The sequence below is a fragment of the Lissotriton helveticus genome, chromosome 12 (assembly GCF_964261635.1).
Source record: "Lissotriton helveticus chromosome 12, aLisHel1.1, whole genome shotgun sequence".
NCBI lineage: Eukaryota > Metazoa > Chordata > Amphibia > Caudata > Salamandridae > Lissotriton > Lissotriton helveticus.
Genome location: NC_136073.1, coordinates 837,169,534 through 837,185,913, shown reverse-complemented (window position 1 = coordinate 837,185,913; position 16,380 = coordinate 837,169,534). Strand labels below are relative to the sequence as shown.

The 16,380-nt window shown below is 43.5% G+C and overlaps 1 protein-coding gene across 1 annotated transcript in view; it reads left to right on the top strand.

Annotated features, from left to right (window-relative positions):
* Positions 1–16,380, top strand: part of MUC16 (mucin 16, cell surface associated) — a 194,810-nt gene that overhangs the window by 154,572 nt on the left and 23,858 nt on the right. Inside the window, exons 37-58 of the mRNA XM_078668928.1 lie at positions 1,061–1,233; positions 1,350–1,385; positions 1,820–1,980; positions 2,070–2,137; positions 3,402–3,574; positions 3,691–3,726; positions 4,161–4,321; positions 4,411–4,478; positions 5,388–5,560; positions 5,677–5,712; positions 6,020–6,180; positions 6,272–6,339; positions 7,136–7,308; positions 7,427–7,462; positions 8,988–9,154; positions 9,264–9,331; positions 10,495–10,667; positions 11,352–11,375; positions 12,783–12,949; positions 13,295–13,362; positions 14,937–15,109; positions 15,792–15,815. Of these exons, the coding sequence (XP_078525054.1) occupies positions 1,061–1,233; positions 1,350–1,385; positions 1,820–1,980; positions 2,070–2,137; positions 3,402–3,574; positions 3,691–3,726; positions 4,161–4,321; positions 4,411–4,478; positions 5,388–5,560; positions 5,677–5,712; positions 6,020–6,180; positions 6,272–6,339; positions 7,136–7,308; positions 7,427–7,462; positions 8,988–9,154; positions 9,264–9,331; positions 10,495–10,667; positions 11,352–11,375; positions 12,783–12,949; positions 13,295–13,362; positions 14,937–15,109; positions 15,792–15,815 (2,387 nt within the window). The remainder of the gene's footprint in view (positions 1–1,060; positions 1,234–1,349; positions 1,386–1,819; positions 1,981–2,069; positions 2,138–3,401; positions 3,575–3,690; positions 3,727–4,160; positions 4,322–4,410; positions 4,479–5,387; positions 5,561–5,676; positions 5,713–6,019; positions 6,181–6,271; positions 6,340–7,135; positions 7,309–7,426; positions 7,463–8,987; positions 9,155–9,263; positions 9,332–10,494; positions 10,668–11,351; positions 11,376–12,782; positions 12,950–13,294; positions 13,363–14,936; positions 15,110–15,791; positions 15,816–16,380) is intronic.

Sequence of the window (16,380 nt, the reverse complement as noted above, 5' to 3'; positions counted from 1 at the left end):
ATGTCACAGACAAGGCATGCACAGTTGGGATCCTCGACTAACTGGGCAGCATCTTCTCCGATTGGGGACATGGTGGATGATGGGTGTTCACGTGTTATCATTGTCCGGTTTTGTAAATCTTCTTGGCAATTAAATAATGTTGTCCCCGAAAGCTAAACTGGCCTCTTATATTTGCCTCAACTATTTCAGAATGTGTGCAGATGACTACATGATGTCATAGTCCTTATTAGAGGCACTGTTTCCCACTATGAGATTGAAAACTCACTGAACCAGCATGAATGATTAAACTCTAGGAAAATATTCACACTGAATTAGAACATATTCAAAATTAACTATGAAAATCTGAGAATCTCCTCTGAGCAAAAGACAGGACTCTGCTTTTCTAGTCCATCCTGAAATAACCCCATTCCTCTAATGTAGCCCACTTAAGAGGAAGACTGACCTGTCATGTGATCTTCAGATTTCACTTTTATAGGTTGGTGTCGTCAAGTGGGAAACATCCTCTATTCCACAGCTCGAACCCCGCTGTGCCTTTACAGCGCGGGCCGAACCATGGATGCGTCTTTACAACGCATTCCTTTATCACGCAAATCGGTAGAATGACTTGCATTAAGAAAAGCGTTGTTGGATTGATGTTGGATTCGAAGTCCAACCCTTTCCCTACTAATGCACAGACTGGATGCGGAATAGTAAATTATACTATTCCAACTCCAGCGATTTCCCAAAGGCAAGTCGTTGTAACAACTTGCGTTGAAACGGAATGCATTGTAAAGTCGCTTTTGTTGTTCGGACTGCGTTATTAAGGCATGTGTCATTAACACCTGCGTGGATCTGACAAACAACCCCTTGGGGCTCATTGGAAGGGGTGCAATGTGTCACATTTATAGAAATGCAAACAATTTTCTTTTTTTTTTTAATGAACTTCTGATATCTTGCTTGGCAACTAGTGGTTATTTCCAATACAGCTTATGAGCATCGGTAGCTCTCTCAGAATTACTTACTTGGGAGTTTGTTCTATTAGAAATTGAGCAGAGTTAATTTGATCCACTTTTTCCTGTAGCTCTGCAGCCGATGCAGAGAACACCGCAGTCAACATGACCTGCACCTTCAGGAATGACTCCACTGCACCAAAGTTTGATCGAGTGGTGATGTACCATGAGCTCAGTGACCAGACCCAGGGTGTCAGCACACTGGGGCCATACAGCCTGGACAAGAACAGCCTCTATGTTGACGGTGAGTAGTATATTACCAACCCCGAGGAGCACAGACCTTGTTCTCCACTTGTACACCTTATTGCATTTCTTTATCAGCTCCTTAAGGTCCCTAAGTACCTTGTTCTTCCTTTTCAGGTTATCATGAAGCAAGTCCAGTGCCCAGCACCACCAGTGAGTACAGGGTTTTCTTATTGGTGCCTCAGGCTGTAAGGGGAGTTGACCTTCAATCATTTGGCCCTCAGTAGACATGTTAGAACACCATGAGTGCATAACGAGAGCTGCGTACAAGGGGTGTCCATTTGGGCAACTTTTTTAGAATTCAATAAATGTTTTATGTTTCCAGCATCATAGGGTAAAGAATTGGGCCACCTAGTCTGGGACTAAAAGTTTTTGAGATCTGTAGTTACTACTGCTGACTCGCGAATGCCACCTGAAATGAGAGTGGATGTGCAAATGGTAGTGATAGACTCTGAATCCACTTCCTGTCTACCGAACTCCCAATGGAAGTGGGTGCTGATACTTTTCACAAGCGAAAAGTGTAAGCCATAGTAGAACGTCTGTCGCTTCTGTTAGTCCCTTGTGACCTGTGTTTCCTCTTCTTTCAGCCGCAGCCACGATGCCAGTAACAACAACAGCACTACCTCTGGTTCCCTCAGAAGGCCACTTCCCCCTAATCTTCACCCTTGCCAGCCTCAAATTCACCTCTGATTTGGCAGATCCAACTTCCTCCAAGTTCAACGAGACACAACTATCGCTGACCTCTCTTGTAAGTGTCTGTTAAGATCCACTCATTAACCACCCACTGGTTTGAAGATGCGCATTTTACTTTGGTTAATTACATTTTTGTCTCTTTAGCTTGACCCACTCCTGAAGAACAGCACCTTGGGCCCAGCCTACAGCTCCTGCAGAGTGGTTTCCTTCAGGTAGGCCTAAGATTCTTTTGGAGCTGCTGTTTTGCCTCCTGACTAACTCCTCTTGAAAGTTACCTGGCCCCTTCTACCATCCCCCACAATAGTATGTTGAGTTCTATTCCAGTTCATATTAACCTCATTCAGCTTTAGTCTGTATATCCGCTCTTTTTCACATAATCCAAGAACTTTTGTGGACATCGGGCACTAGGGCATCAATGTCACAGACAAGGCATGCACAGTTGGGACCCTCGACTAACTGGGCCGCATCTTCTCCGATTGGGGACATGATGGATGCTGGGTGGTCACGTGTTATCATTGTCCGGTTTTGTAAATCTTCTTGGCAATTAAATAATGTTGTCCCCGAAAGCTAAAGCAGGCCTCTTATATTTGCCTCAACTATTTCAGAATGTGTGCAGATGACTACATGATGTCATAGTCCTTCTTAGAGGCACTGTTTCCCACTTTGAGATTGAAAACTCACTGAACCAGCATGAGTGATTAAACTCTAGGAAAATATTCACACTGAATTAGAACATATTCAAAATTCACTATGAAAAGCTGAGAATCTCCTCTGAGCAAAAGACAGGACTCTGCTTTTCTAGTCCATCCTGAAATAACCCCATTCCTCTAATGTAGCCCACTTAAGAGGAAGACTGACCTGTCATGTGATCTTCAGATTTCACTTTTATAGGTTGGTGTCTTCAAGTGGGAAACATCCTCTATTCCACAGCTCGAACCCCGCTGTGCCTTTACAGCGCGGGCCGAACCATGGATGCGTCTTTACAACGCATTCCTTTATCACGCAAATCGTTAGAATGACTTGCATTAAGAAAAGCGTTGTTGGATTGATGTTGGATTCGAAGTCCAACCCTTTCCCTACTAATGCACAGACTGGATGCGGAATAGTAAATTATACTATTCCAACTCCAGCGATTTCCCAAAGACAAGTCGTTGTAACAACTTGCGTTGAAACGGAATGCATTGTAAAGTCGCTTTTGTTGTTCGGACTGCGTTATTAAGGCAGGCGTCATTAACACCTGCGTGAATCTGACAAACAACCCCTTGGGGCTCATTGGAAGGGGTGCAATGTGTCACATTTATAGAAATGCAAACAATTTTCTGTTTTTTTTTAATGAACTTCTGATATCTTGCTTGTCAACTAGTGGTTATTTCCAATACAGCTTATGAGCATCGGTAGCTCTCTCAGAATTACTTAATTGGGAGTTTGTGCTATTAGAAATTGAGCAGAGTTAATTTGATCCACTTTTTCCTGTAGCTCTGCAGCCGGTGCAGAGAACACCGCAGTCAACATGACCTGCACCTTCAGGAATGACTCCACTGCACCAAAGTTTGATCGAGTGGTGATGTACCTTGAGCTCAGTGACCAGACCCAGGGTGTCAGCACGCTGGGACCATACAGCCTGGACAAGAACAGCCTCTATGTTGATGGTGAGTAGTATATTACCAACCCCGAGGAGCACAGACCTTGTTCTCCACTTGTACACCTTATTGCATTTCTTTATCAGCTTCTTAAGGTCCCTAAATACCTTGTTCTTCCTTTTCAGGTTATCATGAAGCAAGTCCAGTGCCCAGCACCACCAGTGAGTACAGGGTTTTCTTATTGGTGCCTCAGGCTGTAAGGGGAGTTTACCTTCAATCATTTGGCCCTCAGTAGACATGTTGGAACACCATGAGTGCATAATGAGAGCTGCGTACAAGGGGTGTCCGTTTGGGCAACTATTTTGGAATTCAATAAATGTTTTATGTTTCCAGCATCATAGGGTAAAGAATTGGGCCACCTAGTCTGGGACTAAAAGTTTTTGAGATCTGTAGTTACTACTGCTGACTCGCGAATGCCACCTGAAATGAGAGTGGATGTGCAAATGGTAATGATAGACTCTGAATCCACTTCCTGTCTACCGAACTCCCAATGGAAGTGGGTGCTGATACTTTTCACAAGCAAAAAGTGTAAGCCATAGTGGAACATCTGTCGCTTCTGTTAGTCCCTTGTGACCTGTGGTTCCTCTCCTTTCAGCCTCAGCCACGATACCAGTAACAACAACAGCACTACCTCTGGTTCCCTCAGAAGGCCACTTCCCCCTAATCTTCACCCTTGCCAGCCTCAAATTCACCTCTGATTTGGCAGATCCAACTTCCTCCAAGTTCAACGAGACACAACTATCGCTGACCTCTCTTGTAAGTGTCTGTTAAGATCCACTCATTAACCACCCACTGGTTTGAAGATGCACATTTTACTTTGGTTAATTACATTTTTGTCTCTTTAGCTTGACCCACTCCTGAAGAACAGCACCTTGGGCCCAGCCTACAGCTCCTGCAGAGTGGTTTCCTTCAGGTAGGCCTAAGATTCTTTTGGAGCTGCTGTTTTGCCTCCTGACTAACTCCTCTTGAAAGTTGCCTGGCCCCTTCTACCATCGCCCACAAAAGTGTGTTGAGTACTATTCCAGTTCAGATTAACCTCATTCAGCTTTAGTCTGTATATCCGCTCTTTTTAACATAATCCAAGGACTTTTGTGGACATCGGGCACTAGGGCATCAATGTCACAGACAAGGCATGCACAGTTGGGACCCTCGACTAACTGGGCAGCATCTTCTCCGATTGGGGACATGGTGGATGCTGGGTGGTCACGTGTTATCATTGTCCGGTTTAGTAAATCTTCTTGGCAATTAAATAATGTTGTCCCCGAAAGCTAAAGCAGGCCTCTTATATTTGCCTCAACTATTTCAGAATGTGTGCCGATGACTACATGATGTCATAGTCCTTCTTAGAGGCACTGTTTCCCACTATGAGATTGAAAACTCACTGAACCAGCATGAGTGATTAAACTCTAGGAAAATATTCACACTGAATTAGAACATATTCAAAATTTACTATGAAAAGCTGAGAATCTCCTCTGAGCAAAAGACAGGACTCTGCTTTTCTAGTCCATCCTGAAATAAACCCATTCCTCTAATGTAGCCCACGTAATAGGAAGACTGACCTGTCATGTGATCTTCAGATTTCACTTTTATAGGTTGGTGCCTTCAAGGGGCACTTTGGGAGGGGTGGAATGCGTCACATTTTTAGAAATGCAAAGCATTTTCTAGTTTAAAAAAAAATGAATTATTGATATCTTGCTTGGTTCCTAGTAGATACTTCCAATACAGCTTATGAGCCTCCGTTGCTCTCTCTGAATCGTTGATTTGGGCGTTTGTGTGGTATTACAAATTGAGCAGTGTTAATTTGATCCACTATTTCCTGTAGCTCTGCAGCCGGTGCAGAGAACACCGCAGTCAACATGACCTGCACCTACAGGAATGACTCCACTGCACCAAAGTTTGATCGAGTGGGGTTGTACCACGAGCTCAGTGACCAGACCCAGGGTGTCAGCACGCTGGGACCATACAGCCTGGACAATAACAGCCTCTACGTTGACGGTGAGTAGTATATTGCCCACCCCGAGGAGCACAGACCTTGTTTTCAACTTCTACGTCTTATTGTGTTTCTTTTTCAGGTCCTCAAGTTCCCTAAATACCTTGTTTTTCTTTTTCAGGTTATCATGAAGCAAACCCAGTGCCCAGCATCTCCAGTGAGTACATGATTTTGTCATTTGTACCTCAGGCTGTGAGAGGACTTGACCTTCAATCACTTGGCCCTCAGTAGACATGTTAGGACATCATGGGTGGATGATGAGAGTTTCTTATAAGGGGCCCCATAGGGGAGACTTTTAAAGGGGAAGATTTTAACACATTTCTGAAGGTTACAGGGTCATAGGGTAAAGACCAAAGGCCATTAGGTCGGTACAAAAATTGTCGAGATTTATAGTTACCACTGCTGACCCAAAGCAGTGCAGGCTTCTCCTATGGCCATGTAACCTTATCTTCCTTTTCTCTCAGCTGCAGCCCCAGTGCCGGTAACCACAACAGGACCACCTGCAGTTCCATCAGAAGCCCACTTCACCCTGGTCTTCAGCCTAGCCAGCCTCAAATTCACCTCTGACTTGGCAGACCCAGCATCCGCAAAGTTCAACAACACACAGCAATCCCTGATCTCCAATGTAAGCCACTCTTAAGATCCACTCATTAACCACTCGCTGTTTCGAAGTTGTATGTTTTACTTTGGTTAATTACATTTGTGTCTCTTTCTAGCTTGACCCACTCCTGAAGAACAGCACCTCGGGGCCGGCCTATATTGGCTGCAGAGTCCTTTCTTTCAGGTAGGCCTATATCTTGTTCAAATTGCTGCTTATTTCCAGTCATCCTCCTCCTTCATATCATCCTAGCTGCCGTCTACCAGACCTGATTTTTCTGGTCCTATTCTTGATCAAATGTGGGCCAACTACCTGTAGACGACAAGTCTATTTCTGTTCCATTATAGCAGAACAAATTTAGGCATCTAATTCCGAGGACAGGAGATGGGTAATCAATGTAATTAGCAAAGCGTTACAATCCAGACCCAACACATTCTGACCAGCAACATTTGCGAAGGTGGCTTTGCTTGTGCAGGGTCATCTCATATTATCACCAGCTGGTCTATATGAATTTTGACGGTCATAAAGCAAGAGTGTTGCCCTTAAAAGTCAAGCAAGCATCTTGCATCCACCTGCTGATGGGAAAGGGACAGCACAATGCCATGTCCTTGACAAAGGGTATATTTCTCCCCATTATGACTCAGTTGCGCCCAAGAACTTCTCAAACCTCTATGATATCTTGGGAATCCGTTCGTGGAGAATACAAGTTACTGCTTTCCAAATGTCTACTCGTTCACCTTGTAGGCTGATCCAGGATTATTGACTTGTCATGTGTTCTCCTGATTCCCCCCAATATGTCATTTTGTCGTAAAAGTGTGTGGTCATGGGCCACGGTCTCCGCATTTTCAAAACACAAGAATTGTGATTTTTTTTTAAATAACATCTGAATTTGTGATTTGTTTCCACAATGGAATTCCAATGCATCTGTGATAAGGTTCATGTAAGGGACACAAACTATTAATTCACCTGCTCTTTCCTACAGCTCAGTAAACAGTGCAGACAGCACGGAGGTCAGCCTGACCTGCACCTACAAGAATGACTCAGCTTCTCCAAAGTTTGACAAAGTGTTGATGTACCACGAGCTGAGCAACCAGACCCAGGGAGTCAGCACACTGGGGCCATACAGCCTGGACAGGAACAGCCTCTACGTCGATGGTGAGGAGTCTGTTTCACATTTTGAGGAGCCATCAGCTGGCTGTCCTCCCATCTATGTTAGTGAATTTGGCTGCTCTTGGCTCTGGGTCGCTAACACTTCATGTTTCCTTCTTTCCAGGTTACCATGAACCGAGCCCTGTACCCAGCACCACCAGTAAGTAATCATGATGGCAGCGTTGCTTCCTATCCTCAATTAAAACCCATGGATGGCAGTGACATAAAGCAAGTAGCATTCGGAGAATGTAGTGCATGCCGACTCTTAAACGATCAGACATAATGACGTCAAGAGCAATTGACAAACCCAATGGTTTAAGGTCTTCCAGACTTCACTCTTCCATAGCTGTGGAAGGTTTTCAAAAGTAAATTGGTGCTGAAGAAGGGAAATCATTCCATGGATTTGGGCAAAGTCAGGGTCTTCATCTCAGAGCCAGTCATAGTTTCCTGACCTTGCTGAGGAAAGATCAACCACACGAACAACTAGGCTGCTAATCAGCCACAGGGTGCCACCCGTCAAACGTTGGACAGCGTGTGACTTTGAAACTTATAAGTACTCTATATTGTGTCAGGACGAGGCAAGGAAAAGGCTGAGCATCTGCAGCATGGGGACAAGGGCCCTGTGGGAGCTCCATGGTTCAGCAGGCTTGGGCAAGGGCTCATGAAGCTCAATGCATGGTGCTAACAAGGTAGGAAACAGGGTGGGGGAGGGGTTAGGTGAGGTAGGTGATACAATTTTCTGACAATGGAAAACTGCCAAGGGAAGTCTGTTCCCTCCTTGCACTTCCTGTTGTTTGTAGTGAAAACGATTACTGATGTGAATGGCAGCCAAAGCTGCCATTTTCATGTTTATTTATTTTTTATTTTGAAAAGCGTTGCTCTTGACAAAGCATGCAAACGTGAAAAAAAGTAATGAAATCGCATGTTGCATGACTTTTCCATCTCCTCCTTCCAGAATTAGAAGTGTCCAAGGTGGGCCAAGAAGCTTTAAATCCATGCCAGATTTTTGGGATAATCACATACTATGCAAAATACTTCTACTCCCTCCCAACATTATGGCCAAATGCCAGGGAGCAGTGTGTCTAATATTACTGGAATGCGCATGTACATTATGGAACAGGGCAGGCTTTAAATGGATCGTTAAGTGAATCACCTACTGTCAGTCTTCATGTTTTTTCACTTCTCTGAGCATCTATAACTGGGTCATTGGCTGCTTGTCTATCAAGCATTTTATAGTGAATTGCAACGTTGAGCAAAGTTGACCATGTATGAATTGGTTTCTTTCATAGTACAAATAGGATATCAAGAATTAGGAATGAGGGTAAAAACATGGGCCAACCCACAGGAATGGAGAGTTTTCGATGAATGTAGGAATGTTGTGGAAACAACAGGAAGGACCTTGCATAGACATTAGCCCAAATCTTAAGGATCTTACATTACAGTGCCTTCAGATGAGCCACCATGCCAGAGAGATGTGCTGGGAGAAGCAGAGAGAGATGGATCCTTAAGTGTGAACTGAGCTTTGCAGTGTCTTGAATAGTAGGTTCTTAAAACTTAAACTGAATGCCTGATTGGCCAGACATGATGCTTTAAATGAGGTATATTAGCCAAATATGGTTCCAAACAGCCAATTGTATTCAAGTTCCTTGGCCTCTGTCACCATGTGAATCTTTCTTCCATTCCAGCCGCGGAGCCGCCCATTGTTGTAGTTACCAACGCCCCGGTAGAGAGCACTAGGACTGAAACTTTCACTCTAAACTTCACCATTACCAACCTGCCTTACACCGCAGACCTAGATGCAACTCCCCCATCAGAGAAATTCAACACAACCTCTGCCAATGTGCTCGCCTCGGTGAGTATAGATGCTGGACACAACCCTTACACCTTTCTTGCTCTTCTTCAACTAAACCCCTGTACAGGAGCTGCATCTTAAATCCACCCTTTTTCTCTATCATTCATAGATTGAACCTATCTTGAAAAGCAGCAGCATTGGAGCCAAATTCCAGGGCTGCAGCATAGACACATTCAGGTAAGAGGCAAAGCCCTATGTGGTGATTTTCTGGGCAAAGACAGACCAACCTCCATGTTAGCAAAATTGCATGATCACGTGTCAGCCCTTTACACGTAGATTTAACTCTAGATCTTCCGAGTGTGATTCCTTTTGGCTACACTGACTACTCATGATTTTCTGCAGCCAGCCCTCCTGATCATAATGTGGCTCATGCCGGATGATCCCTAGTTACAAAGTGGTTTGTGGATGGTTTGGAGGGGCTTGTTCAAAAGAGATACATCTCAATGGATGAAGTTATGTTTATTTCATTGAAGGGATACGATTTGCTCTTGGGCATTAGCTAACGTAAGCGCTTAGAAATGGCTTAGGAATGTGAGAGGCAAACATCTGCATGGGTGGTCTGCAGAAATTAAGTTCATATATGTGAATGGAGAACCAATAATTATGGGTATCAGCAGGCTCTGGTACAAGGAAGAGAGTGGAGAACATAAACTATGTGGGTCAGCAGAGAGCAGGTGAATGAGAGTTGAGTGAATGATGGACCACAAGTTTAAAGTCGAAAATTAGTCAATGTGATCAGAGTGATGAAGGATGCAAGAAAGAAAAAGATAAGTGAGAAAAACAAGAATGAAAATGAACATGTACCAGACTGATGTATGAACTATTTGATTTGTTTATAGCTCCTATATATTACTTCACATGAAAAGGGAGATCTCAAATATGAAATTATAGTCATGTACTCCAGCCCAGATCTAGTCTGGAGAAGGTCTTCTCCATTTTTAACTTCTGCTTATATACTAACTGGTAGGTGATAAAGCAATAGAGGGAATGGGATGTCCCCCTGTCTCTGGATCAATGTGCTGTACTGTGAGACCAAGTGGATAGATACAGGGTAGGTGGAGCTTCTGATATTCTGTGTGATACGCATCTGACTGAGAATTAAGGATGAAAGAGGAAATCTAATTTTCTTGTCATCGCCACCTACGGAACTCTCCAGGCTTTCGTTAATGGAAGAAGGTTGCACTTAAGAGAAGCCAATACCAATTGAGAATGGGCTCCTCACATTTCTAAAAAATACAGAGTCTGTTTCCATCCTTACATAACTTCTTCATCAGGACTTTGGGACTGTTACCCTCCTACTGCCATCTGTGATCTTACATATTCTTTTCTCTGTCTCACAGTAGAAGTACTGCTGCCTCCGAGGCCAAGGTGAACGCCATTTGTAGGCTGAAGAAAGAAGCCACAGGTGCACAGTTTGTCAAAGAGGCCATCTATGAAGAGATCAAGCAGAAGACCAGCAACATCACCAAGATGGGCAACTTCACGCTGCACAAAAGTAGTCTATACGTTGATGGTATGCAGGCCTGTAACAATGATAATTTTGCATGGATTCCACCATAGAGTCAATAAAAGGGACTTAATGGGAACTAAACATCCCTTCTTCAGCATTCCTCGTTGTTTTAATATTCCAGTGCAGGGTGCATTTGCATGACCAATTCAATAGCCTTAAATATGTGACATCTCCCAGCATAGTCGGAAGAGAGATTGAGAGTGATAGGATTACTTAGATCATCCACTTGACATTTTATCTTGCGGGTCAGAGGCAGATGCTTTGTGAACCAAACTATTCAGCTAGCCATTGCTAATGTAGATGAGTTCCATTAAGATTCATTGCATACAAATTTGCCTTATGTGGATATTCAGAAAATGTTGCATAGACCCTGCCCTCTTTGACATCCTGTGTTAAACCTACTTACTCCTCAATTTCGAGCTTTCCAAACTTGGAAACATTTACCACACATTTCTCTTCAGACCTTCCATGGGCTCCCTGCTGGGGAAACCAGTGGTAACCAAAAACTGTTCAAAGCCAGATCTCTAGAGAGCACCTTTCAAAACTCATGGATTGGAATTTTTTCCAGGTGTGGACCCTTAGCTTTTTCGGCACTGAGCCAGGCCTCAGGATTCTGCGAGTTAATAGTTGTGATGATTGAGGTTTGTTCATTGCACTTTTTCAAAACTGTTTTGTATTTTATTTCAGGTTACAATGAACCATCCACTCCAAGTAAGTATGTTTTATAATATATGGCTCAAAGACCCACTAGCTAAACTTTAATCCCTTGCCTGCGGGGCTGATTCCCCTGCTGTGCTGGGGGGAGGGGGGCGCGCACAGCGCCCCGGTGCTCATGACGAGCTAAGCTCGTCATGAGCCACGGTGGTCGTGGGCTCATGAAGAGCTGAGCTCGTCATGACCACACCCGTTTCTTTAGCGAGCAGAGGAATTAGCCCCGCGTGTGAGCGTTCCAACGGTCACATGGGAGCGGTTAAGAAAGATCTCTATGTGAAATATGTGTTCAAACCCAGAAGCCGGGGCATTGCATCTCCAGGTGAGATCACTTTGACCACTCAGGCCTAAGATATGATACAGGTTGAAGTAGATTGCCAGTGTAAAGGTACAAAAATAAGCCTCTCTGATATGGTTAGAATGTTTTAGAGACAACAACAAACTACGATTTTTGAGATTTCTGAGACATCACAAGCTCAGGGACCTTGAAAGGAGAAACTTCAATTTTTTTACTTCTCGGTCCAGAGACCAAGAAGATAAAAAAGACTTGCTAAATACCAGCTTGGTATTGCGAATTTTGGTCTTATCCGAATCATAGGTTATAAAGAATTGGTAGAGATCTGTGTCATTTTCATTTTGCCTTTTTGCAAAATTCAATGCTTTGGGTTTAGTGATATTCATTTTCATTTTCATTTAGGACACCTTCCTGCACAAAAACAATCCTAAGAGGAATTTCCTCTTTATATGCATGATTCTTTCTGCATCACGCACAGAAAATGGTAGCAATGTGGAGAAGAAAACAAATTTCTCCTTCTAACGCCTCTCTTTCATTGGTACCATTTCGGTGCAATCCCTAGTTTACTACCTTTAGTAAATTTAGAATTGTATCAAATTATATATGATGGATGCATGAGAATGCCCATACTCCACTCAAGGAATGTCTACTTCAACAAAATGTAATGCATTGCAGCGCTGGCTACTGGGCTGCATTATATTTCTTTACAAAGTCATTGAATGCGGTGCAAATAGACCCTTGTATGGCTTTGTAAATCCCATTAAAGGTCTTGAGGTGACATGCGGGGACTTGCATTATTAAAGGAGAACCCAACTCCGTAATTATTCTGGGCCATATGTGCAGTATTTTCATGTTCTAGCTATAGGAATTATTGCAGGAAACATTTGCACAAGCTGTAGTTCAACCGTAACAGCAAATTCCTTTCGGAGCCCAAATTATGATAATTAACCAGTGAAAGAACGTCATTACCTCAGCACAAAAAAATGACTTCTGAGACATCTAGGTGCCAGTGTCTTATAATAAAATGCTTTTTTTAAATGTAAAAAATGCAAATAGATTATTGTATTAGTGGATGGATTAATCGCATGGTCTGTCTTGCTCTTTTCCTACAGCGGTGGAGCCACCAGTTGTGGTGATCACCAAACCACCCACAGAGAGCACCCAGACTGAAACCTTCACCCTCAACTTTACCATTACCAACCTTCCCTACAGTGAGGATCTGGTTACAACGCCTGCCTCAGCGACGTTCAACACCACGGCCTCAACTGTGCTTGCATCGGTAAGCATGGGGCAGGGAAGACCCGCGGACGTTGATTCACAAAAAATGCTGGGGATCGCGGAAGTAACGTCATGCACTTTTTGAAGTTTGAGGTTAAAGTTGAATCCGTGTTCACCTGAAAGCTTCCATAGCCCCCAATTTGCTGCCAAACGTTAGGACAAGTGCAAGTGCTAGGGGTACCAATCGGCACACAAGTGGTAGTAGCTTTTACCCATACCTACTCCCAATTGACATTCATGAGATGACTCCCTCCGAATCTCCCTCTTCACCACATCACAATTACTCTCCCATGCTTGGGTATTAAGGAGCTGCTTCTTCATTCAGCCATTTCTTTTTCATTTCCAGATTGACTCTGTCTTGAAGAGCAGCAGCATTGGATCTAAATACCAGGGATGCAGCATAGACAATTTCAGGTAAGAACGGGGCCCATGTCCTGGCTTAGAGGACGGACAAGGTGAGCATATTTGAGACTTAGGACCCGTAGAACAACTTGAACTCATCAAACCAAGAGGAGAGAGATCAGTAGTGTCCAAGTTAGTGTACAGCACCCACCTTGCCCTGGTCAGCACAGGTGAGTCCTCCACCCCAATACCTACAAAAGGTATGTGCACCCTTCAGAGGAGTCACTTATTGAAAACCACTGTTCCAGTAGCATTGGAAGATGTTGAGGCAATTGGTGCATGGGGATTGCTGTTGGTGGCCACGATGCCATTGGGTGGGGTTGATGATGAGATGGGCAAGGAAAGCAAGGAAGATCATAGGGGACCAAGGCTGGCAAACAGAGAGAAATTGAGGGATGTGTGGGTAAACTCATGGAATTTCAATTACCCAATTTGATTGCATATAATGGACACAGTTAGTGGAAAAGTTGGCTGGTTTGATTCCTCTGGATCATACACTGCCAGAGACTGCAGGGATCACTACATCATGGAAACGTTACTGTGGACACAGAGGGATGCACACCTTCCCTTCCTCTAGGTTATGCATCTTTGGCAGTGGCCACTAGGAGTAGATCATTCTTACCCTCCTCTGCCTCGTTCACACCGTACTGTGGCTACTGGATGGAAGTAAATCTTCCATTCATCTACATTCGGCATTCAGGGCTGTATGTAATGATAGGTGATGTATCCAACCTACTTCTCTGTGGGAAGTGGTTCAAGATGACACCATCCCTTCTCAACCTCATGCAAGCCTTACCACTGGCTAAGAGATGGAGGTGACACATCCATGCACCTACTGTGGGGGGGGGGGGGGGTTAACATGTATTTTGCTACCTCATGGAGGAACATCTGTTCTTGGCCTTCATTACACATATCTCGCTGTGAGTACTGGATGGAGGTGAGGTCTCTACTTTCTTGGTTCTATAAACCTTAATATTGGTGCTGCCTAGAGCACAGCTTCCTCTAGATTATTCATATCTCGCATATTGGATGGGTTTAGAGTTTCCCATCATTGTCTAAAGAAACCCAGTCCTTGAATTCCTGTGGGAGGTAGAGGTTCCCTTCCACATAACAATACATGCCAGTCATTGGACCATGTAAGGCATGGCAGACTGTGGGCATGGGAGGGAAGGGGTCCTTCATTTTCACAGTATAAAACAATCCAGACAGTGGGTACTAGATGCAATGCTGGTCTTCCTATTATCTAGATCACAAATGTGTGATTGTGGGACACTCGAGGAATTGGGACTTCTCCTATTCTGTATAGTGCATACCTAACTATGCCATCACTGTTGACAATGGTAACCAAAGGCATACTTATTTGGTTATTGGGAAAGGTTTGCATAAGAAGATTTCATCACTTATTTTAGCTATGCCTAGTGTAAGGTACACATCCGAATATAAGTTGCTACCAGTATTGTATGCATTATATTAAGCAATAATTAGATTATTCCATGATTTCTTCATGTGGGCATCAGTTTTGAAGTCTGTGGTCTGACTTAGTCCCATCTCCGTAGACCTTATGCTTCACAATTTTTGTATTTTAGCAAAGGCACTGAAGTCTCTCAGACCAAGGTAAATGCCATCTGTAAACTGAAGAAAGAGATCACGGGCACACAGTTTGTCAAAGAGACCATCTATCAAGAGATCAAGCAGAAGACCAGCAACATCACCAAGATGGGCGACTTCACGCTGGACAAAAGCAGTCTCTACGTTGATGGTATGCAGGCCTGTAACAATGCTAATGTTGTATGGATTCCACCATAAAGTGAATAAAGGGAATTAATGAGATCTAAACAACCCTTCATCAGGAAACCATATTGAACTAAAATGTCAATGCAGGGTGCATCCTTACGGCCAGTTCAATAGCCTTAAATATGTGACATTTCCCAGCATAGTCGGAAGAGAGATTGACAGTGATAGGATTACTTAGATCATCCACTTGACAGTTCATCTTGCGGGTCAGAGGCAGATGTTATGTGAACCAAACTATAAGGCTAGCCATTGCTAATGTAAATGAGTTCCATTAAGATTCATTGCATACAAATTTGCCATATGTGGATATTCAGAAAATGCGGCATGGATCCTGCCCTCTTTGACATCCTTCATTAAACCTACTTACTGCTCAATTTCGAGCTTCCCAAACTTGGAAACATTTACCACACATTTCTCTTCAGACCTTCCATGGGCTCCCTGCTGGGGAAACCAGTGGTAACCGAAAACTGTTCAAAGCCAGATCTCTAGAGAGCACCTTTCAAAACTCATGGATTGGAATTTTTCCCAGATGTGGACCCTTAGTGTTTTGGGCACTGAGCCAGGCCTCAGGATTCTGCGAGTTATTAGTTGTGATGATTGAGGTACCTTCACTGCACTTTTTAAAAACTGTTTTGTATTTATTTCAGGTTACAATGAACCATCCACTCCAAGTAAGTATGTTCTTATATTATATGGCTCAAAGACCCACTAGCTAAACTTTAAGAAGGATCCCTATGTGTATTATGTGTTCAAACCCGGAAGACAGGGCATTGCCTCTCCAGGTGAGATCATATTAACCACCCAGGCCTAAGATATGATACAGGTTGAAGTAGATTGCCAGTGTTAAGGTACAAAAATAAGCCTATCTGATATTGTTAGAATGTTTTAGAGACCACAACAACCTACGATTTTTTTATTTATTTCTGAGACATCACAACCTCAGGGACCTTGAAATAAGAAACTTCTATTGTGTACCCCTGGGTCCAGAGACCAAGAACATAAAAAAGACTTGGTGTACCAGCTTGGTAATGTGAATGTTGGTCTTATCAGAGTCACAAGATATAAATAATTGGTAGAGAGATGTGTCATTTTCATTTTGCAAAAATCAATGCTTTGTGTTTAGTGATTTTTATTTACAACCTGTTGTGGATTCAGGTTTTAGAGATCAAGTGAAAAGTTCATAACTGACAAGCAGAGAAAGATGTTGCCAAGGATAGGTATGTGATGGAAACTGAA